This window comes from Anabrus simplex, chromosome 1 (assembly GCF_040414725.1).
Source record: "Anabrus simplex isolate iqAnaSimp1 chromosome 1, ASM4041472v1, whole genome shotgun sequence".
NCBI classification, from domain to species: Eukaryota; Metazoa; Arthropoda; class Insecta; order Orthoptera; family Tettigoniidae; genus Anabrus; species Anabrus simplex.
The window spans coordinates 728,869,808-728,893,879 of record NC_090265.1 but is presented as its reverse complement, the minus strand read 5'-3'; the positions used below and the strand labels follow the sequence as shown (position 1 = coordinate 728,893,879).

The 24,072-nt window shown below is 39.3% G+C and overlaps 1 protein-coding gene across 1 annotated transcript in view; it reads right to left on the bottom strand.

Annotated features, from left to right (window-relative positions):
* LOC136857432 (heme A synthase COX15) overlaps window positions 1-24,072 on the bottom strand; it is a 138,726-nt gene that overhangs the window by 5,706 nt on the left and 108,948 nt on the right. The window contains exons 7-8 of the mRNA XM_067136090.2: window positions 12,799-12,953; window positions 11,993-12,106 (exon numbers count right to left, since the gene is read on the bottom strand). Of these exons, the coding sequence (XP_066992191.1) occupies window positions 11,993-12,106; window positions 12,799-12,953 (269 nt within the window). The remainder of the gene's footprint in view (window positions 1-11,992; window positions 12,107-12,798; window positions 12,954-24,072) is intronic.

The following is a 24,072-nucleotide window of genomic DNA, read 5'->3' as shown; positions in this document are numbered from 1 at the left end:
CTTAACATTGGAAACCAAGTTTATTCTGTAGAAAGGGAACAGATAATCAGTGTTCTCCCTAGGATACTTTTAATGGGCGCACCGCCCTGCCAGTTTTACAGACCGCCCTGCTAACATAACCTAGATAAGTGCCAGTTACATAATATCGTCGCTCGACCGGTAAAAGGTTGTACAGTAAAACCTCGTTAATTCGAAGTCGTTGGGACTCAAAAATCGGACTTCGAATTACGTGATTTCGAATTAACCGCCAATTCGCTATTCAGAAGTACCAACCCTTGCCGCATTACTAAATATTCTCAAGGCCCGTTACTACATGCAGTTAACCTTGATTCACAGTTTATACCTTTCAAAGCCCATGAAAAAAAGATCTATTTCCAAAATGTATCTAAGAAGGTGCATTTACAGTATTCAAATAATGCACTCTGATTTCTCAATGGTAAACATAACCTCACGCAACGAAAGAAAAAAAACACGATTCAAGGACGAGGAGAAATCTATGCTGGCTCCCATATGCAAGTGCTTTATTAATTGGATTACTATACTGTATGAATTTTAGATGTCTTGTATTTACACAGAAAGTACCCGATGCCCTTAAAATCGAACTTTCCTATGACTCTATCCTTGTACGATTTCCCGCCATGGCACTTCTCTCGTACTTCAGAAATGTAAACACTTGCCGCTCCACAAAGTATTCTAAGACCCATTAATACATGCAATCACCTCGATTCACAGTTTAAACCTTTCAAATGCCATGGAAAAAACTATTTCCGAAATGTATCCAACAAGGTGCATTTACAATGTTCAAATAATACACTTGGATAAATCACTGACAAACATTACCTCATGCAACGAAAGAAAAAAAAAATCGCACAATTCAAAGACGAGAATAAATTATGCCGGTTCCCCTGTACAAATGCATTATCTTTTTGGATTTCTGTACTGTCTGCATTTTTAGATGCTTTGTACTGGCATGGAATGTGCCCGACGCCCTTAAAACATTGTAGCTTATCGAACTTTCCTATGACGAGGCGATAAAAGTATCTCGCGCCCACGTGCATTGCAACGCACTACTATTACCCCCATCCTTCACCCTTGTACGATTTACCAGCTGGCAATTTCTCCTTTAAAACAATAAGACCGTTTAGGCTCGCATTAAAATAAAGCAATGCAGTTTTACCGGTAATGACAATATTGTTCGGTGCTTACGAATTTAATATATGAGCCACGTTTTTTCGTCAACTATCGGCATCGCCAGTGTTTGCGGATTCTGTTTTCCCGCACACTGCCTGTTGCGTGATATTACGGCGTTCCTTAAAAGGTTGAATGCAAAAGAATTCCAATTTCATTCAACTTAGCAACCATGAAGCGCACTGTAGACCCACCGAAGTGAGTGTAAGTGCCGAAAGTTATCCCTCCACGTTCCGGAACGCGCGTTCTATTATGAAGCGGAGCGGATAAATTTCGAGTTGAAATTACTCTGTAACATACTATTGTTTTAAAATGTAAAGGCAGTTTCGAATTAAACAATTGAAATAACATGCAAAACTGTATCTCACGTTTCCGGGAACGAGAGCTTCTTCGAATTAGGCGGGATTTTGAATTAACCGATTTCGAATTATCGAGGTTCTACTGTATTCCACAAAGCTCTTCCTATAAATTATTCTCCTTAAGACTGGTCACGCCTCCCAGCCATGTATGGATATGCAGTCCATCAGAACAAATTTTGTTGTGTTCATTTTCCTATGCCCATGTGTAAAGGAAAATGAACCTTACAGTACCGTACTGTAGGAATGTACGTTTGCATTACGTATTTACGCACTCCTAGTGTACAATGCATGTAAGGTTAATTTAATCGTCGACATAGGAAAACGAACACAACGGACATTGTTCTAATAATAATGTTATTTGTTTTACGTCCCACTAACTACTCTTTTACGGTTTTCGGAGACGCCGAGGTGCCGGAATTCAGTCCTGCAGGAGTTCTTTTACGTGCCAGTAAATCTACCGACACGAGGCTGACGTATTTGAGCACCTTCAAATACCACCGGACTGAGCCAGGATCGAACCTACCATGTTGGGGTCAGAAGGCAAGCGCCTTAACCGTCTGAGGCACTCAGCCCGGCGAAGGACATTGTTCTGATAGACTGCGTATCCATATGTGGCTGGGATGTGTAACCAGTCTTAAGGAGAATAATGGATAGGAAGAGTATTGTAGGATACAAGGTTTTACTGGTGAAGCGACGATATAATACATACTGGAGTCATTGGATGCTCCAAATTAAAATGTAAATACTGTAAATCTGTCTATTTAAATCATAAATCTTCATAATTGTAAGCATAATTTGTATCACATCTGAGTTTAAATGTTTAGGTTGACCACCACATAGAGTCCTGTGCAAGTGGTGTCTGGATTAGCGTGGAATCACATGCGAGTCACAAAGCCGTAGGGGACTCCACAGCAACCGAGTGGTAAGCCCCTGTGTTACATGATTATGAAAGAACAGTAGAGTTCAAAATACTCGGTTGTGTCTTGTTTGTGATAATAACACTAAAATAATTCAATTTTGCAGTTAATGTTTAGACGTCTGATATTATTGCCAATGTGCTGAGGGGAATAAATTTTATCATATTCATTTTTTAGCCGGCTACTCATTTCAGCCACCCGGCTGACAAAAATTTCTGGGGAGAACACTGGATAATTAACCTCAAAAAAAAAAAAATTAAAAATATGAATCTTATTGTCACTAGAGTAGATAAAGGGAACACGACAGTAATAATGGATAAAACTGATTACATTGAAAAAACGGAAGAATTTTTCGAGAATAGCTCTTTTTCAGTGATAAAAAAAGACCCGACCCAAAAATTGCAACATCTCCTGAAAGCAACCCTAAAAAAAAATACGTCATTTTTATTCACAGAACAGGAGAAGACGAAACTAATAGCCATGAACCCGGGACTTCCAATAGCGAAAGCTTTACCCAAAATCCATAAAACAGGCGTTCCCATACGCCCCATCATAAATTATAGGCCAAGTCCATTTTATAAGCTAACACAATTCATCCAGAAATTTCTGAAAAAGAACTATTATTTTCTATCAAATAAATCAAATAAAGAAATTATGCCCCAAAAACCAACACAGCTAAAAGAAGTCACCATAAATGGTAATAAAATCAAAATAGTAACTCAGTTTAAATATCTTGGAGAAGTAATAACACATAACTTAAATGAAAAAATCTCAATCCAAGTAAGAACAAATAGATTAGCTAAAGCACAAAAATTAACATGGGATATCTACAAAAAGAAATGTCTATCAATAAATACAAAAATAAAACACTACAACACAGTTATAAAACCGGAAGCTACATATGCAGCAGAAACACTCTTTTACCTGAATAAACAATCAAAGACTGACAGACTTCAGAAAATTGAAAGGAGGATTGGAAGAACCTGTATCAACAAAAAATATCAGAAAGATGGACAGTGGCGGTTAATACCTAACAAAGTCGTGTACAAAGAGCTAGAACCCATTACAGATACTATGCGTAAGAGGAGACTGGGATTCTTTGGACATATCATGAGGATGCAGGACTCGAGACTTCTGAAACAACTAGTACAACACAATCTCGTCTCAAAAAATACCACAACAGGATGTAAATGGATCAGAGAAGTAAGAGAGGATCTGAAGGAAATAGGCCTTACAACAGAAGACACCAAAAATAAGATAAAATTGAATACAAAACTCAAGAATACAAACCTCCGCTTTACCCTTACACAAAACAAACCAACAACACGCACATTTTCAACTGAGGAAAGGGCACGAAGATCGGAGCGTCTGAAGAAGTACTGGGAGGACCGCAAAGCCCGAACAATCCCTTCAAAGAGACCTGAACGACGGACTGACTAAAGTGATCCTATGTGGTCATAAAAGAAGAAGAAGAAGAAGAAGAAATCAGTGATAAATACCAATGAGTTAGTCAAAAAACTTGGTAACTTTGAAATGCAACCTTTCTACTCGATGCATTCTTTTGACATAACAAATATGTATCCAAGCATCAATACTAAAAAACTCTTTCCTATAATCCAAAACAATCTAAATAAATATAGCAACCCCAGTAAACTTGAGGTCCAGGATTTCATGGAAATCTTGAAATTAGTGGTTAAGAATAATTTCTTCAGTTTCAATAATTGCATATACCAACAAGACGGCTTAGCTATGGGATCACCTGCTTCAGGAATTTTAGCCGAGATATATATTGACCATTTAGAGCATACAGCAACTAACAACAGCAGTGACTTTGCAAACATAAAATTTTGGGCCAGATTACTGATGGAGCCACCACTCTTAGCAATTTAAACAATATTGATCCGCAGACAAAGTTCACTCTGGAATCTGAGACAAACAGAAGCATACATTTTCTGGATCTCACATTAAACAGACTTCCTTCATCAATAGAATATGAAATTTACAGAAAACCAACACAGACAGCCACTACTATCAAGAAAAATTATTTTCATCCCAAAGCACACAAGTATGCTACCTACAACAGTATGGTAGACAGGGCATTCAGTATACCACTTAATACAGTAAATCTAAATAAAGAATTGAATACAATCCGCTTCATAGCCAAATATAACGATTATGACAATGCATTTATAGAGCGCATCATCAGTAAATGAAAATTTCGCCTAAATTCAACTCTAACTAGAGAGAAAATTAAACCTGATTATTATTCAACCTTCACATTCAACGAAGATATTTACGTAGTTACAAATATTCTGAAGAAACACAACACCAAAATTGCATATCGAACTAACAATAGAAATATGGATATCTTATATTATAATACCAGCTCTATTAACAAGACTAACATTTATCAAAAATCAGGTGCCTACAGATTCCAATGTCAAAACTGTCCATCCTCGTACATTGGTCAAGCAGGGAGGAACTTCATAGTCAGATACATGGAACATGTTAATGCTACAAAATATAATAGATACTCGGCAGTTGGCCAGCACATTCAAAATTCAAAGCATAGCTTCAACAACATAGAACAAGATATAGAGGTGCTCATGAATATGGACAAAGGCCCTTTTCTTGACGTCACAGAAAATTGCTTCATTCACTTAGACCAGTTCTTCAATTCCAATTTGAATCTGAACGAAATCTCAGAAAGAACTAATATTCTGTTTGATTTTTTAAATTAAAATATTTAAGTATTTTAATCTTCCGAATACGAGGTCAATATTTATCCCCTAATAAGATTTTTTTTTTTTTCTTCCTCCCCTCAGGACCTACCACATTTTATATCTCCTTCTCACAAGACTAATGTCTTTTACTACTGACTGACTTCATTTTCATCAGTATTAAAAATTTTATCAGGTATAAATTACAAGTGACTCAAATATGTTCTCGACACTCTGGTTGACGCATATCACGTATGAGTGTTTTTAAATAACTCTTTACTTTGGAAAACTATCAGAACCTTCTATTGAACAGATGCACTAAGCCTACATATCGAAGAACCCTCTTTTATTCCTTGACTAATGATGGACTTTATGTTTACTTCAAAATGCCACTGCGCCAAATTTAATTATTAAGCCGTTACTCTTCTGTTATGATACAAGGTGTGAATAGTCAGTTACAGATTGTATCTTTGCTTATATATTGTGATCTTTTTATGGCTGATGATGACATTATATATGTCGAAACCGGTCCCAAAGTTGGATAAAAGGTATTTCTAACATAAACACGTACCTAATTAGTATTGAAAAGGTTGAACCTAATAGATATCTCATCGTTGACACTTACCATACGTCACCTCGTAATCTGCAGGCCTTCGGACCGAACAGCGGTCGCCTGGTATGTGGAAGGCCCATTGGGGCTGTAGCTTGGTTTGGTTTAGGGGTGTTTGTAAGATTATAAGTATACATATTTTATTTTTGTGATGTTTAGCCAAATTTTTGTTTGTTCACGTTCCCGGATTTTCCGTTTTCCTGTGTTGTACATTTTTTTCGTGGTCCCCCAAAAAACGGAGAATCGAGGTTCCACTGTAACAACATTTTAATCTGCGTGTTAACTGGACTTCATGCTTCATATTACGTTCATGCTGCACCATTTTAACATTCAAGATTGACAAGACGCCAACATGCCACGTCACAAGATTTGAAGACTTTTCATTTACTTATTTCAATGTGTCCTCACCTTATTTTCAATGTTTGGATGTGTGACTGAAGATGTCCCACAAGAGGCCGAAACATGTATCACAAATATAGTCTAATGTAGACTCTTCAATAACGACAATTACATTATTGTAGATGTGGAATTTTATATTTAAATTTTCACAAGTTGATAATTTGACAATACGGGCTCTAACATGAAATTTATAAGGCGCAATATTGACTGAAAAGAAAGGTTTTGGTGGAAAACAAAAGACAACAAATCTGTAAATACATCCGTTTGGTCAGAGTTCCAAAAAGGCATGGTAAATGGGAGTACAACACGTATAAATACTTGTCGGCGATGTGTCAACTTAGGAGCTGTTACAGCGTTAAGGGCGGTCGACACATTGTCGACAAACAAGAGGAAACAGTTTACTCCAGCACATCACATTACACCCCTCCTCAGCAAGGTTGTATGCGTCGTCATTTTTCAATCACCGGAAGCTTAATAAAGCTGTAATTTTATGATTAAGGCCTTCCTCACGAGATACATCAACTGAAAAATCTCCTGGGCAACGGAATGGACTCTTCCTAGACAGCTGATTTTCTCACACCAGAAGTAACAGAGTTATTTAATATGAGATCCAACAAACAGTTCTTTTCAGAACCAACCTTAACAGTCATTTCTGCTAACATTGACGGCATAACATCTTGTAAAGAACAACTTTTGTATGAACTTTGTCGTGACAAGCAGTGTGATTTTCTATGTGTTCAGGAAACACACAGAGATATGAAGCAGAAACGCCCATTTGTTCCTGGCATGAAACTGATTGCTGAAAGACCACACGCTCTATATGGAAGTGCCATTTTTGTGAAGCCGAATTTAGAAGTCAGAAGTGCTTGCCAGTCAGATGAAAACAATATTGAAATTATCACCATTGAGCTAAGTAACTGTGTAATCACCTCAGTTTATAAACCACCTGCAGCAGAATTTTCCTTCATTCCACCCCACAATTTTGATAAAAGTAAAGCCTCCATTGTTATAGGCGATTTCAACAGTCACAGTCATGTATGGGGTTACGCACATGAGGACAAGAATGGTGAGACAGTTCTCCCATGTGCTGAAAATTTTCAACTCGTCCTCATCCATAATAGCAAACTCTCTCCTTCTTTTAACAGTGGAAGATGGGGACGAGGCTATAATCCAGACCTCCTTTTTGTTAGTGAAAGCATTATGCATACATGCACCAAAGCAGTATGTCTACCAATTCCAAACACACAACATAGGCCTATCATGTGCCAAATTTTGCCACCAATAAGACCTCAAGAAGTCTGTTTTAGGCAAAGATACAACTTTAAGAAGGCTGACTGGGCAAGATTTTCCAGCGTTCTGGATGAGAAGATTCTGAGCATCGCTCCTGTTCCTGAAGAGTACGACAAGTTTGTTGACATCGTTCAATTTTCTACAAGGGCATCAATTCCAAGAGCTTGCAGAACCAATTTTATCAAAGGCATTAAACCTGAAACGGCCACTTTGCTAGAAGAATATTACAAGAAATATGAACTTGATCCTTTTAGCGAAGAAACACCAATCCTTGCACAAAGCGTTCTTTCCTCAGTATCAATGGCTAAAAGGGATGAGTGGATAAAATTAATGACAGATTGTGATATGAGCAACAGCAGTCAGAAGGCCTGGAGACTATTACGTTGTCTCAATAATGACAATACCCAAGCCAGTACATATGCTAATATAAAGGTAGATCAAATTGCCCATCAGTTGCTAGTAAATGGAAAATCAACCCAATCTAGAAAACTAGATAAGAAACCAATAACACGGAAGCAAAACCAAGAGAGTAACATCCTATCTCCACCATTTACTGAAGCTGAACTGGAATCAGCACTGAGGAAGTGCAAATTGGGAAAAGCAGTTGGACTAGATGACATTCGAGTAGAACAGATCAAGAATTTTGGTCCTGTTACCTCCATCCATGGCTACTGGAATTGATATCTGTGTCCAAGAATGCACGATTCCCTAAATCTGGCAGAAGGCTAGAGTCATTGCTATCCCTAAACCAGGCAAAGATCGGCTGGATCCCAAAAGCTATAGGCCTATTTCCTTGCTCTGTCACCTGTACAAGGTCCTGGAGAGGCTCATTCTCCAGAGACTGATAGGAAAGGTGGAGTCATCTCTTATACCACAGCAAGCTGGATTCCGAGAAGGAAAAAGTTGCACATCACAGGTATTAAACTTAACATAGCACATTGAGGATGGCGTCGAGAATCAGCTCATTACAGGCGCTGTTTTCATTGATCTTTCTGCAGCTTATGACACAGTCAACCATCGGCTTCTTCTAACAAAATTGTATGACATCACCAAAGACTTCCATCTAATGTGCAACATTAAAAATATTCTCCAAAACCGAAGATTCTTTGTGAAATTTCAGGGAAAAAGAAGCAGACGGAGAACACACAAGAATGGGTTACCGCAAGGCAGTGTGCTCGCACCATTGTTATTCAACATCTATACTATCAGAGTTTTGTCTATGCTGATGATTGTGCAGTCACTGCTCAGGCCAACTGTTTTGAAAAGGTAGAACAGACTTTATCCAAAACTCTGAAAGAATTTACCAACTACTACAGTGAAAATGACGAAGCCAAATCCTGCCAAAACTCATAGCTGTGTATTTCATCTCAATGACAAAAAAGCAGCTAAAACCCTGCAAATCACCTGGGAAGGAATCCCTCTTCAACACTGTTCGACTCCAAAATATCTGGGAGTGACTCTGGACCGCACACTTACGTATAAGAAACATTGCCTAAATGTGAAACAAAAATTGTCTGCCAGAAACAACATAGTGCAGAAACTTCGAGGCACCACCTGGGGAGCTCACCCTTGCACTGTGAGAACAAGTGTGCTAACACTGTGCTACTCCACTGCTGAGTATGCATGCTACGTATGGCATAAGTTCAGCCATGTCAAAAACACAGGTGTAGCACTAAATGACACCTGCTGTATTATCACAGGTTGTTTAAGACCTACTCCCATAGATAAACTCCACTGTCTCGCTGGTATAGCACCACCTGAAACCCGACGTGAGATTGCTGCTAAGTATGAGAAAAGCAATGCTATGACTATGGAAGCCCATCCTTTGTATGCCTGTCAACCAGCACATCCTAGGCTGAAATCAAGAAAGAGCTTCTTGACAACCACTTAAGTTCTTAAAGGAACACCACAACAAGCAAGAATCTCAATGTGGCAGGAAAAATGTCAACATTTGAGAGAATGGATGATTCCAAAGGAAGAACTTCCTCCTGGACATTCTGAAAAGTGGACAACATGGAAGGCTCTCAATCGATTATGCTCCAGTACCATGAGATACAAGACCAACCCACAGAAATGGGGCCTTCCTGTGGAGACAGTTTACTGCAAGTGTGGTACTAAGCAGACTAACGAGCATCTTCTACTGTGTCCTTCTTCTTCAGCCACTTGTACCGTTAAAGATCTAATGAGGGCAACTCCAAATGCGCTTGTCGTGGCCAATTTTTGGTCAACCAATGTTTAAATTTTCCTCTGTTTAATTTTTGTCTCGTTTACTTTGTACTTCTGACACGATAAATAAATAAATCTGGCCAAGGGATTACAGACCTATTCTTCTTGCAGGGCTGTCTTCTACTGCACGTTGGCGATCATCATGCCTATTCTAGTCCAAGTCTGCCAAATGGAAAAGCGACATCATGCTCATCTCAAACCAGTAACTCAGGTTCTTCTTCGGCAGGTCTCCGTGTCCTCAGATCACCAATCTCAATGTGGCTTTTTACTCCGCATCACGTGTCCGAAATATTCAAGATTCCATCTCTTGATGGAAAGGAGTATTCAGTCTTCTTGTTTAGTCTTTCCGTCACCTCAGTATTCGTTACTCTTTCAGTCCACGCGATATGTAACATCTGCCGATAAACTGACATTTCGAAGGCTTCCAGCTTCTTGCACAGGGCCTAGGTTAGAGTTCACCCTTCCATTCTATACAATAGCCTCAGATCTAGATTAATGAGATTGCGGTTGCTGAGGAGCAACCCAGTTGCTTCGGGTTTAATGGTCCCGCGCATTCGCTTAGAAATAAAATTTGAATCATCAGCATGACTAAGCCACCCGATCAGAACTACTGTGCACCGCTGTGAAATAAATGCTATAAGTGGAACAGCAGCCAGAATTTTCAAGCACAGTCTTCAGTGAAGCATTCAAAATAATTGTACTCAATAACAATGACGTTAGAATGAAGATTTTGAGTGGTAAATCTCAAAATATTCGGAAATATGTAGAGGCATTTCACACTACTCATTGTCTCTCGAAAAACTAGTGTCTCAATACATTTGTTCCAATATAATTGGATGAGAGGCTTATGAACCTGGGACATCATAATGCAGAAAGTAAAGCAGGCCTTAATTTCATCCTCATTACTGTCAAATCACTTTCCACTGTCTTTTTCCAGGTGGGTCTCATAAAATAATTGTTCATTAGCATAATTATTTGCATCCCGCGCAATGTGGGAAACGATGCGCCCATAACCTCCAATAATACAGACAACTTCCAAAAGAATTATCTAAATATTTGTCTCTCAGTTCTCCTAATACCCCTGGAGAGCCTTTAATGTGATGAATAATTGGCTGGCTACCCACACCCAGTCACTGTTTGGGTTTCACACATGAGGCTGTAGATACAATTTCACTGACACTCAATGACGTTAGAATGAAGATTTTGAGTGGTAAATCTCAAAATATTCGGGAATATGTAGAGGCATTTCACACTACTCATTGTCTCTCGAAAAACTTTCACTTTCACTTCAAATCTCTTCTTCAATGTTATCTCCGAATCCAAAACCCAGCAACAGCTTTGCAATCACTTGCTTGTACTATGCCCAGAGCCATGGCTAGGAGAATGACGGACACCTGATGAAATGTTTGTGTTTTCAGAGGCTACAATTTGGCAATAAATAACGGTGCAAGTTCTTAGAAGGAGAGCTGTAAACAAGCCACATTCCTGTTCTATTCATAAAAGTTTGCGAAAGGGAAACCCTTGCAGGGGTGATCAAAATATATGCTAGTACATAAAACTCGGCCCGGTGCGTGAATACCTCGTCATTTGAGTTTAAGGCCTGGCGAACGCTCGCGTGAACGTCACGTCAAATTATTCGAATGGGTTAATGAAGGTGTTTCGTGAATGCTCAATGCTTGGCTTGATCTCTTGGCTGTTCATTCAGAATACAACCAAGGTACTTGTACTGTCAAACATAATCAATCTTCTAGGTGCCAAGCACGAGTCTTGCCTGGACTAACCTCTGCCTGCTCACAATCATGAACTTTGTCCTTCTCACATTCATCTTCAGCCCCAAGTTATTAAAAGCACAGTTGACTCTCCAACAAGGTTTGAAGATCTTTTGCGCTGTCTGTATAGCGAATGTAGTTGATGCACTCTCTTTTGACGCAGATATCTGCTGTTGGGGCAGTCTCCAGTGCTTTGTACATTATTGCCTGTGAGGAGATGTGTCATGCAAGGAAGTCCTTAATCATAAAATGACTACTTTATTAAGCTTCCAGTGATTGAACAACTACAGGGAGAGGCAGACCTGCTGCACCAGAATCCACAGGCTGAAACAGATCCAGTTTGGCCAGCAACTCGTTTACTCATAATTAATCTGTGAGTAAACAGATCTATAAATCTGTGTAAAATACCAAATAAGTAAATTTAAAAATTTGATAGTTTGACTGCATTTCTTCACATGAAGAAACAAGTTGGATGATGATGATGATGATGATGATGATGATGATGCGTCCTTACCTGCAACCAGCCCATGATTGCTACAGCAGAAGCAGCAGTATAGGCACGAGGAGGAAGCTTTGTTCTACGTGACAGCCACCACAGTCCAGAAATGAGTGCTAACGTACTTGTACCCTGCAAATACAATCAAAATAAAATTACTAAAATAAAATCATTGAAATAACACTGGGTGTAAGTAACGTTTGTATTATAAAACCTCGTCCTGCCACACTGAACTGCAATTCTGTACGTATTTTTAAGTGCCACTGGGTATATTTGTGTTGCTGAGGCCATTCCACTAGCCTCTTTGTCAGATCCTGGTGGTGATTGTTTTAACACTAATCAGAAGGAAAAAATTAAGGACATCCATTGAAGAATGAAGCTGATGGCTAAACAAACAGGAGGGCTCATCAGTTGGTAAATTGGGAATCAACATCTGTAACATCTGATGGTCAAGCATGCGTCAATTTTTGAAAATGATACGAAGTCTCTCATAGTGCATTGGCACTGTCGGTGGCTAAGTAGCCTATGCAGTGGCCTTCACAGTATGCTCTAATCTTGATAGGTGTGCCATTTACCAACTGATGAGCCCAACTTAGCACACTGGAGCGAAACGCTGGCAACCAGGAACGAGTTAGATGGAAAACTGATAATGACCGATAATGGACCAATTATATTATAAGGAAGTGTGCTGTCACCACTGGTTATGGATTGAACTGTGAAGAAGACAAAGGTAAAATATGGTGACAAGGAGCAAACGGAGAGGAACTACAAGGGAAATTCAACACGCTGACTGAGGTAGTGAGCAATTCCAGGCAAGCACTCACCAGAATTCTGTGGTTGAACTGCACGGTGGTAGGGTTTTCAGTAATATTCCTGGGCAGAGGTGAGAATGCTAAGATATCGTCAGGAATCCATCGGTCTGCCATCTTGGGGAACGAGTTATACACCAAGCCTGCATCCAAGCCAGCCACAAAGGCACCTGTGGAAAAACAGATCATAAAAGTAGTCAGAATTGCACTTACTTCAACATCACAGTAATTTAGGTTTGAGTTATAGTTTGTATGTTTTATGTTTCAACATGACGTTTGAGTGCTGCAGGCTGGTGGAGGAAATACAAAAACGACATCGCCTATTGCAGACAGCACAAGAGTTCTTCCCTCCAGTGTTCCCTGGCTGTTGTCAGATACTAGCTGCGTTTCTTGTCCTCTGTCCTTTGGAAGTCTTTGTGATTTTATTTCACAGTGTTCTTCAATGATAATATAGCATGTGTAGTACATTTTAGTGCAGCATAACATGATATATTAGTGCTCTATTAGTTCGCCAAGGGTCAACAGCAAATGATATGAAAGTCATAGCATATGCAGATGATGTAATGATATCGGAAGAAAATTAACAAAAATTGGAAGAACGACTAAATACTTGGCAGAGGGCAATTGACGAAGCAGGCATGGAAATAAGTTCAACGAAAAGTGAGGTAATGAAAATCAGTAGAGAAAACACAAAAGTTCTTATAGAAGTAAATGCTTTTAAATACCTAGGAAGTAAGCTATCTGGGAAAGGAAACATTAAGGAAGAAATTTTGGAGAGGATAGGAAATTGCAAATTACCTACCAAAGCAAACCACATGATATATAAATCATATTTTTGCCAATACTCCAATATTAACCTATTGACAAAAAAGATCCGAGTTGTGCGCCGTACCCCGGTGCGTATCTCTCTTTTTGGTCACCCTCAGCATTCAAGAAAATCCACGGCTAACGTCGAATAATATCTCAGGGAATAAGTTATATCAGCATTTTTTAACGTGAATCCGACAGATTACCTTTCCTATCTTTCAGTATATGCAAACATCGATTGGATCATTTGGTCATAAAGACTTGGTTTTAAACTCAATTACAGTAGAAGTCCGTTACAGCGACAGTTTTTAACGTGGTTTTATTTTCCCTTATTGGTATTTCTAAATTTCAGTGTAAAAGAACTAGCAAAAATACTATCGATTATTATTTTCCGCGCAACTCTCGATATTCCACGAACTAAAGTACGGTAAATATTTGCATACTACTATGATCGTTTTACACAATTTGATTATAAAACCTTCCAAGAAAAGATCGACAAACATTGCAGCAGTGGGTCTCTTGCAAACGGGATTATTGGTAACATAGTCTCGTTTATATCAAGAATTCAATATGTTATGCCTATGCATTGTCGCAATGAAGAGTTCTTTATTGAGCTAGTATTATTGCAGTCAAAATTTGTCGTTCCTCGTGGTGTGACAATCTGCCGCTTTGATTTATTGCTGTCGTATGCAGAGTAAGGCCACTTCTTGTGTTGCTTAAGTCGTGATTTCTTAGTCTGCGTGTCTAAAATTGTTTTCTGTAATTTACGAGATATGAACAGACTGTGCTATTGTTTATTTAAAAGATCGAGTTTCTTTCCGTAACGTGCGAAGAAGTCGTGTAGGCCATATTATTGATATTAAAAGCGAACAGACTGTAATGTGTAGTGTTAATTTACATTTCTGTTTATTTTTCGTGCTGTGAACAGGATAGTTCGAACTGTTGGCTGTTTCTAAGTTGTGTTTGGGAGTCTTCATTCCTTCTGAAAACAGTATCGGTATTAAAACAAATCCAGTTCGTTCTGTTGTGACTTAACACATTACAATGTCGAGTGGGAAACGAAAATCGTTAGATTTGGCTACAAAATATGAAATTGTGCAGGCTTGTGAAAAAAGCAGCATGAACAAAAGTGAAATAGGAAGGCGGTATAACTTAACATCTTCGACTCTGTTTACTTACTTACTTACTTACTTACTGGTCGGCGCTACAGTCCTTGTAGGTCCTTGGCCTCCTTTATCACCTGCCTCCATTCATCTCGGTCCTCAGCTTTTCTTCTCCAAAGTTTAACTCCTAACTTTCTAAGGTCATCCTCAACATCATCAATCCATCTTTTCCTGGGTCTTCCTCTCCTCCTCCTTCCATCAAGTTTCCCTATAAACACCTTTTTTACGGTGCAGGTTTCTGCCATTCTCTGAACATGACCGGCCCACCTAATTCTTCCCTGCTTAATTTTAGCAACAATATCTGGCTGGCCAAACAGTCCTTGCAGCTCTACATTTGTCCTCATTCTCCACCCATCCTGCTCTCTTACTGCACCGAATATCTTTCTCAATATCTTCCTTTCCCACCGTAACAGCCACTGTTCTTCTCTGGCGGTCATCACCCAGCATTCTGAGCCATACATAACTATTGGTCTTAGTACTGTTGTGTATATTTTAATTTTTGTATTCCTGCTGACATTCCTGGATTTAAACATATTTTGCAAGGCGTAAAAGCATCGGTTTCCACTTGTTATCCTCTCCTGTATTTCCACGGAGGTTTTATTGTCCTCTGTTATTATAGAGCCTAGATATTTGAAAGATGTGACTCTTTGATATTCCTTCCCATTTAATCTTACTGGGGTCCTTCCTCTTACTCCCTCTGTATCTCCCATCTTCATATATTTTGTTTTGTTTATATTCACTTCTAGTCCTAGGTCCCGTGCTTTCCCTTCTAATACTGAGTAGCTCTCTTCAAGAGCTCTTTCATTTCTTGCAATTATTGCTACATCATCAGCATATGCTATCACTTGTACTAATCTGTTCAAAATGGTTCCCCCTGGGTTGATGGGCAATTCACGGATTACTTTTTCCAATGCTAGGTTAAAAAGCAGTGTGGAAAGTACATCTCCCTGTCTTAGTCCTCTCTCCACTAAAAACTCCTCTGACAGATCTTGCTCCACTCTCACCTTGCATACCGTTGTTTTCAAAGTCATTTCTGTTAATCTAATCAATTTCCTTGGGATTCCAAATTCTTTCATAATCTTGTAAATTTTACCCCTATCTAGACTGTCATATGCCTGTTTAAAATCAACATACAGCTGATGTAGCTGTTTGTCATATTCATAAAATTTCTCTAGCACTTGTCGTAATATAAATATCTGATCCAGAGTAGAGCGATGTTTTCTAAAACCTGCTTGGTAATCCCCTAATATTCTTTCCATCCATAATTCCAATCTTAAGGCTAGTACCTTACCAAAAACCTTGTACGTTCCATCCAGCAAGGTGATCCCTCGATAATTTCCACATACTGCCTTATCTCCCTTTTTATGTAATGGGTAAATTATACCCAATGTCCAATCCTTGGGTATTTCCTCCTTTGTCCAAACCTCCTTAATCAATTCATAAACAGCCATTTCTATTCCCTCTCCCCCATATCTCAACAGCTCTGACTCCATTCCATCTTCACCTGGGGCTCTATTATTCTTTAATGCATTAATTGCAGCTTTGACCTCTTCTAAGTCTGGCTCTTTTACTGATTCCTCTTCCAATTCTCTTTCTTCCCGATCAACATTTATATTTTCCTCCTCTCTATCATCTTCATTATTTCCATTGAGTAACTCGTAAAAATACTCCTGCCATCTTCCAAGCACTTTGCTTTTATCACCCAGAAGGTTTCCATCTTTATCCTTGAAGAAAACAGCTCTTGGTTGAAACCCTCTCTTAATGTCTTTTGTTCTTTCATAGAACTTTCGTACCTCGTTTCTATCCTTCATTTCATCCAGTTCTTCGATTCTCTTTCTTTCAAAAGCTCTTTTCTTATATCTACATATCTTATCTGCTCTTCTTCGTTTCTCTCTATACTCTTCTACTGTTTGTCTTGTTCTCCTTTGAAGCATTCTGTTCCTAGCATCATTCCTCTCTTGGATTAATGTTGAACATTCCTCATCAAACCATTCTGCTCTCTTTACCAATTTCTTCTTTCCCAGGGTACTATCTGCAACTTCACTGATAGTTGTTTTCAGTATCTCCCATTTATTTTCCACTTCTCCTTTCTCCCATAATTCCCTTTTTATTGCCAAAGATTCAGCTATTTTCTTTTTGTATTTCTCTTGCAATTCCTCATTTTTTAGTCCTTCAATATTGTGCTTTGCCTTTCTTGTTACTTTTTCCGTTCTTGCCAAATCTATTTTTTGTCTGTACTTGACGCTAACAAGATAGTGGTCTGTATCTGCATCAGCACCTCTGCAGCTTCTAACATCCATAATATCTGATGCATGTCGCCTGTCTATGATAACATGGTCTATTTGATTTCTTGTCACACCATCTGGTGAAATCCAGGTCTCCTTGTGAATGTTTTTCCTAGGATGCCAAGTACTTTTAATTATCATCTGCTTTCCACTCACAAAATCAATCAATCTCAATCCGTTATCATTACTTACTTCATGCAGGCTTTCTTTCCCTACTAAGTGTTTGTACACTTCTTCTCTTCCAATTTTTGCATTTAAATCTCCAAGGATAATTTTCACATCATGGCTTTGAACTTTATTAATTTCTTCCTCCAATTTGGTATAAAATGCATCTTTCTTCTCATCTTCTGCCTCCTCAGTAGGGGCGTACACACAAAACACAGTTACGTTGAAGAATTTTGCCCTAATTCTCACAGAGCACATCCTATCATTGATTGGAGTAAAGTTGATCACGCTTTGCTTTACTGACTTATGTATGAGGAATCCTGTGCCATTACTGCCTGCTTTTTCTCCACTGTACATCAAAATATGTTGTCCAGACATCATCATCCCTTGCCCTTTCCATCTTAGTTCCTGTAGAGCTGCTATTTTCACTCCATACTTATCCATTTCATTCCTTAATTCTTTCAACTTGCCAGGTCTCTTCAATGTCTTAACATTCCACGTTGCTAATATAATATCCTTTTTCCTTCTCTTTAGCCGTTTTTCTCGCCGGTTCGTCACCAAGTTTTCCAGTCCTGCATTATTCATTCTTAAGGTATCCGTAACAGTTGGTTTTTTACGAGGTAGGGGAGTTAACCCTACGCTCAACCCCCAACCTGGAGGACCAGGGTATCACTCTTAGTCTGGATCATCACCTTAGACCTGTCCGGCTTGGGTGGCCCTACCAGGAGCAGATGCTCCCGCCGGCATAGCTCTAAGGATCATTTGACCACGCAAGCCTCCAATAAACACCCGGCAAAATATATTTTGCCTTCGTCAAGGTGGTGATACCTTCGGGAGGTTCGACTCTGTTTACTATTCTTAAAAATAAGGAAAAAATCAAAGACGCCGTTTTAAAAGGTAGCATTCCAAGCGGAAGTAAGAAACTGCGTGGTGCGGACCATGCTGACCTTGAAGATGCCCTTTTTGAATGATTTACCCAGAAGCGAGCTGCAGGAGTTCCGATTTCAGGGCCCATGTTAAAATCTAAAGCGCAAGACTTGGCTCTCAGACTAAGTATTTCAGACTTCCAGTGCAGTAAAATAATAATAATAATAATAATAATAATAATAATAATAATAATAATAATAATAATAATAATAATAATAATAATAATAATAATCGTATGGCCTCAGCTACCGTTTTGCAGACATTTCGATTTGACGCCATCTGGCTGTCTGCTCGTCAATTTTGACGTTCCGGTTTACTGTCTGCCATCTAGTGGACCTAGAGTAAACCGGATCTCTCTTGGGCGTCTATGGCTGAGATTGAATTAATTTTGTCGGGTAAATACCAAATGTATCACCAGAGATCTTTTACATGCCGACATTGTACGACATGGAGTGTCGAATGGACTTTTTTTCCGCCCTTCAAAAATCCGACTACCTCTGCCGGGTTCGAACAGCTTTAAAGCCAGACGTGGCATTTCGCTTCACACAATAAAAGGCGAATCGGGAAGTGTAGACGAAAAAGCCGTCAGTGACTGGCTTCCAATTCTCCGTGAAATTCTTAACAGGTACGCGCCCAAAGATGTCTACAACGCTGATGAATCTGCACTTTTCTATAATTTATTACCCCAAAGGACTCTTGCGGTGAAGGGCGACCCATGCAAAGGTGGAAAACCATTCTTTTATGCTGCAACATGGACGGTAGTGATAAACTGAAACCGTTTATTATCGGCAAGTCAACCAAACCGCGAGCATTTACAGGCGTGCGTAACATTCCATGCACGTATGAAGCGAACACGAAAGCATGGATGACATCCGTGCTTTTTAAGCAGTGGCTTCAAGCATTTGATTCGAGAATGGGATCGAAGAAGAGAAAAATCGTTCTTTTTATAGACCATTGCCCCGCTCATCCAAATGTTGAGCTACGGAATATTGAATTGGTATTCCTACCACCAAATTGTACCAGTGTGCTACAACCACTTGATCAGGGCATATTTAAACTTCTTAAACACCGCTTTTGTAGCATACTGGTCAATTCCTTGATGCGTAGGCTTGAGGTAAAACGAGTACTGAAATAGAATGTACTGGAAGCTATCCGAGGTATCGCAGTGTCGTGGGAAACCATATCTCCCGCTGCAATTTCTGCATGTTTCAGACATGCTGGCTTCCGACGAAGTGAAAGAGAAGGCGAAATTATTGAGGAGGAACTTCCTCATCTCGAAGTGCCAGATAGCTGGAATCGTGCCTCTTCTCAGTTGGAAGTCACCTGTCAATTTAACGATTACGTAAAAGCTGATGAAGGTGTGCCTGTATGCGGGGATCTGAATGCGAGTGAAATTCTTGAACTCGTTAAGCCGACTAACTCACGTGATGAATCAGATGAGAGTGAGGAGGACGGGAACATCACAGACGTACCAACACAGTCTGCAGTCATCAGTGCTTTAGATGTTTTAAAAACATTTTATGCAGTGAATGATACATCACTAGACGATTTAGTGGCTATCCAGAATTTTGTAATAAGGAAAACCATTGCCGGCACAAAACTGAAGCAAGCGACTTTAGACTCCTCCCTGAAGCCTCTGTAAGGTACTTACTGTATTCAAATTTAGTGCTGTGGTTGCAAACTTTAAATGCAAATGTAATATAGCCTAGAATAGTTTTAACTTGCATTTTGCACGGTGAAACATTTTTAATCGCTGCACTTTTCGCCAGTTTTGGTAACTGGTATCTTGTTTAAATTATGCTGATGTGTTTTATTTTGTATTATAAAAAGTTGAGTGTTCAAACTCAATACATGTCCTGTCGATCAAAGGCTTAGTATTGACGATTACAATTCGAGTGTTAACGGTGCGCGCGAAGTCGCCAGGCATGCTGGGATTAGTGATGGGTCGAACTAGCTCTTTTGAGGGAGCTAGCTCATTCGCTCCCGCTCCTAACTGAGAGTCGTTCAAAAGAGTCGACTCTTGGGAGCGGGAAGGTAGGAGCGAGCCAGGAAGTCAGAGGCCGCTCTCCGCTCCAGGTTCATTCATTCGTTCATCCGGTTTAGGGCAGATGGCTCTTTATGACTTCCGCTCGCTCTTCATGACTTCCAGTCGCTCTGTATGACTTCCGGTCGCTCTGTATGACTTCCGGTCGCTCTGTATGACTTCTGGGAACGAAAGATATAGCGCAAATAGTTTATATTTTCCACAACAGATGGCAGCACAACGTCCAGTTCAGAAAGCTACTCTTGAAATAAAACAAATAAACAACTAATGCACTCCTGGCAACATTGGCAAATAATCTAACGATAAAGCTTTATATACAGTAACGAAGAAATGTTTAACAAAAATGCAGTATTAATGGATAACGTCTAATATTACTTTGCCCATTTTCCTTTCTTCTTAAAACGATGCTTTTCCGAGACGTATGTTCATGATATTGGCAATACTTCCACGTTAATAAATAATTGTTTAAGAATGTAATGGGATGTAAGTTACTATAGTATACACTAAGCCATGAGTTATTTATTCATAAACGCCCAAAATAGCGTGATTTTACATTTTCTAGATTAAACATGGCTCCCGTTTTTATTTGAAGGAGCGAGATGGCGCGAGATAGTTCACCTTTTCCACAACAGATGGCAACACAATGTACAGTTTGGTACGCTACTCTTGGAATAAAACAAATGTACACTGCTGGCAACATTCGCAATTAATCCAATGATAAAGTTTTATACACAGTAACGAATATACGTGTCACAAATATACAGTGTTGATTGATGACATCTAATATTACTTTGCCTAACTTCCATTCTCCTTAAAATGATGTCTTTCAAGATTGAATGCACCGTACGGGACGTATGTTCGAGATATTGGCAATACTTCCGTTCGACCCCGGCAATCCAGATAAGCATAAGAAGAATCTCTATTCCTGTGCACGTAGTTTACATTTCACTCAAAAGATGTCATCAGAATATCCTCTTTCGACACTCCGCATGGGAACAACAGATTCTTTCAGTCATTAATGCAGCGTAGGAAACATACCCGATTAAACGCGATCTTTAACGAAAATAATGGAAACTACTATCAGCACAAATGTACATATAACCAAGTATACTACAGTACGCATAGCATTTTGCCTATTTTTCGTGTACAGTATGGTCACACTCTCTTCTATTTATTATTTTTTTTTTTTTCAAGAACGATTAAACCATATTAGTCGTATATGTTCGATATATGACATTCCTTACAGTATCTAAACTTACTTCTTCTTCCGCTTCGACCACTTTTCCCACACTTGTGGGTTCGCGGGTGCGAACTGTTCTGCAATTGTGGATTTGGCCCTGTTTTATAATAAGTAATAATGTTACTGGCTTTACGTCCCACCTACTACATTTACGGTTTTCGGAGACGCCGAGGTGCCAGAATTTAGCCCCGCAGGGGTTCTTTTACGTGACAGTAAATCTACCGACACAAGGCTGACGTATTTGTGCACCTTCAAATACCATCGAACTGAGCCAGGATCGAACCTGCCAAGTTGGTGTCAGTAGGCCAGCGCCTCAACTGTTTGAGTCACTCAGCCCGGCTGGCCCTGTTTTATGACCGGATGTCCTTCCTGACGCTAACCTTATGCGAAGGGATGTAATCAATATTGCGTGTTTCTGTGGTGGTTGGTATTGTGGTGTGTTGTCTGAATATGAAGAGAAACGTGTTGGGACAAACACAAACACCCAGTTCCCGAGCCAGAAGAATTAAATTCCCGACTTGGCCGAGAATCGAATCCGGGACCCTCTGCAGCGAAGGCCTCAGTGCTGACCATCCAGCTAAGGAGTCGGACTTCTTACACGTCGATAAATAATTATTTGAAAACGTACTGCGGTATACACTTTGGTATGAGTTATTTAGCCTATATTTTAAAGCCAAAACTAGTGTTATTTTCTATTTACCTTAATTCGATTTAAAACTACGGTATATTATTTTATCCACTGTACCGTAAAAACGAAAGATTTTGGCAATATGTTAATTCATAACTACGAACGCATTTAAGAAACAGGTCAGGATTTGTCAGAGTATTTCTTAATTATTTCAGACAGAATAAAACTACGCCGTTTCTACTTGCCGAGTGGTATATTCAGTATTCTGGATAGTGAGTGTGTGTTCGTGCTTAGTTGAGGTTAGTTAACCCGAACTTCGTGTCGTTTATTTGGTCCTAACCTACTGGATCTATACTAGGCCCTACATCCTTCATAGATTATGAGTGCATACAGGAAGTGAACAGGTAAGTATTGCTCAATAACATGTTGTTTATTTCATTTCATTGTTTCGTTACGTTGCAAGTTGCCAGAACTATGGCACAAAAACGTACCTAACGAACAGACCACAACCACTGCACTCAGAGCACTGACTGAATGCGGGAAGAGGCTAGACTGGGCAGCCTATAAAAAAAAGAAAGCGGCTTCTGTACGTCACGTGATTATCTGAGGCATGGCATTGGCTAGAAATGAACGAGAGTCGATGTGACGAGCTAGCTCTTTCTTGGAGTCGCTGTTGATAAAAGAGTCGGCTCGTGCTAGCTCTCAGGGAGCAAGGAGGGAGCTAGCTCATACAAGAGTCGACTCGTAATTGAACGACTAGCTCTCAAGGAGCAAGGAGGGAGCTAGCTCTTACAAGAGTCGACTCTCATTGAGAGAGCTAGCTCTCTCCAATGAGTCGTTCAAAAGAGTCAGTTCGTTCATGAACGACCCATCACTAGCTGGGATACATAGGAATGTAAACAAAAAAAAATGGCCTCATGACGGGGATGTTGCGTGTGTAAAGGATGAAGCACATCTTTGCCTTTATTCAGCGAGCTCCGTAGGGTACCACAATAAAATGAATAAAGCGGAAGCGTACGAGAAGACAGGAGAGAAATTTCTCAAGGAAATGGGCAGCTTTTATATTAATTACCGTATGATAACCTGTAAGTAAACACCATCCGCAATGTTTGATTTATGACGATCTTCGCATATTATTATTATTATTATTATTATTATTATTATTATTATTATTATTATTAGTAGTAGTAGTAGTAGTAGTAGTAGTAGTAGTAGTAGTAGTAGTGAATTCTCCCAATATTGGAAGCAAGTAACACGATCAGTGTTATTATTGAATTCCTATTATGTTTTCGTTCAACAAGATACGAATTTCCATTGCATTGCTATCATTTTTATTCCAATCATGCGCGTAAATGCAATAAAACATGACCTCTGCAAAATGATGTTAAGGCAGTAAATATATCACAAAAATTATGTAGAAGAATATCGCAATCTTTTTTCCATGTAAATTATGCCTTACTGCGCGTTTCTCTTCCTTTTACGAATACCTACATCACACTGCTAGTCCAAGAACCACAACTGCTGGCTGACTTTCCTGCGCATTAAAACAAAATTCTATCAAACCTTGCCAAATCTTGTCAAACCTTGAGCAATACTGAACAGTCTTTGACAACATTTGAAATTTTTCTTGTGAACTATTGAACAGGAAGAAAAATGTGATTGTGTGCAACAGGCATTTTTAGTCGTGTATTTCTGAAGGCTAGATTGTAGTTGGTCTTAGCTAGATTCACCGCCGTCTCGATCCTAATATACTGCCTGCTCTACGCCACTAGTTTAACACAGGAAGGCGCGACTAATGACATTTCTCCAAGTCGCCGTAAGAGTGCAGCAGTAGACGCACAATCTTCGCTGTCAATGTGGGTGTAGCACTGTGTTATTGGTGCATGAATGTGTGTGAAAACCTGAGTTATTTCGTACAATGAATAAATGTGTCTGGTCACTTTCGTTCGTACAAGAGATATTTTGAATATAACTGTGAAATGAATTAATCGTGTTATTCTTATAGATATTTCAAAAGTGATTTTAAGGTG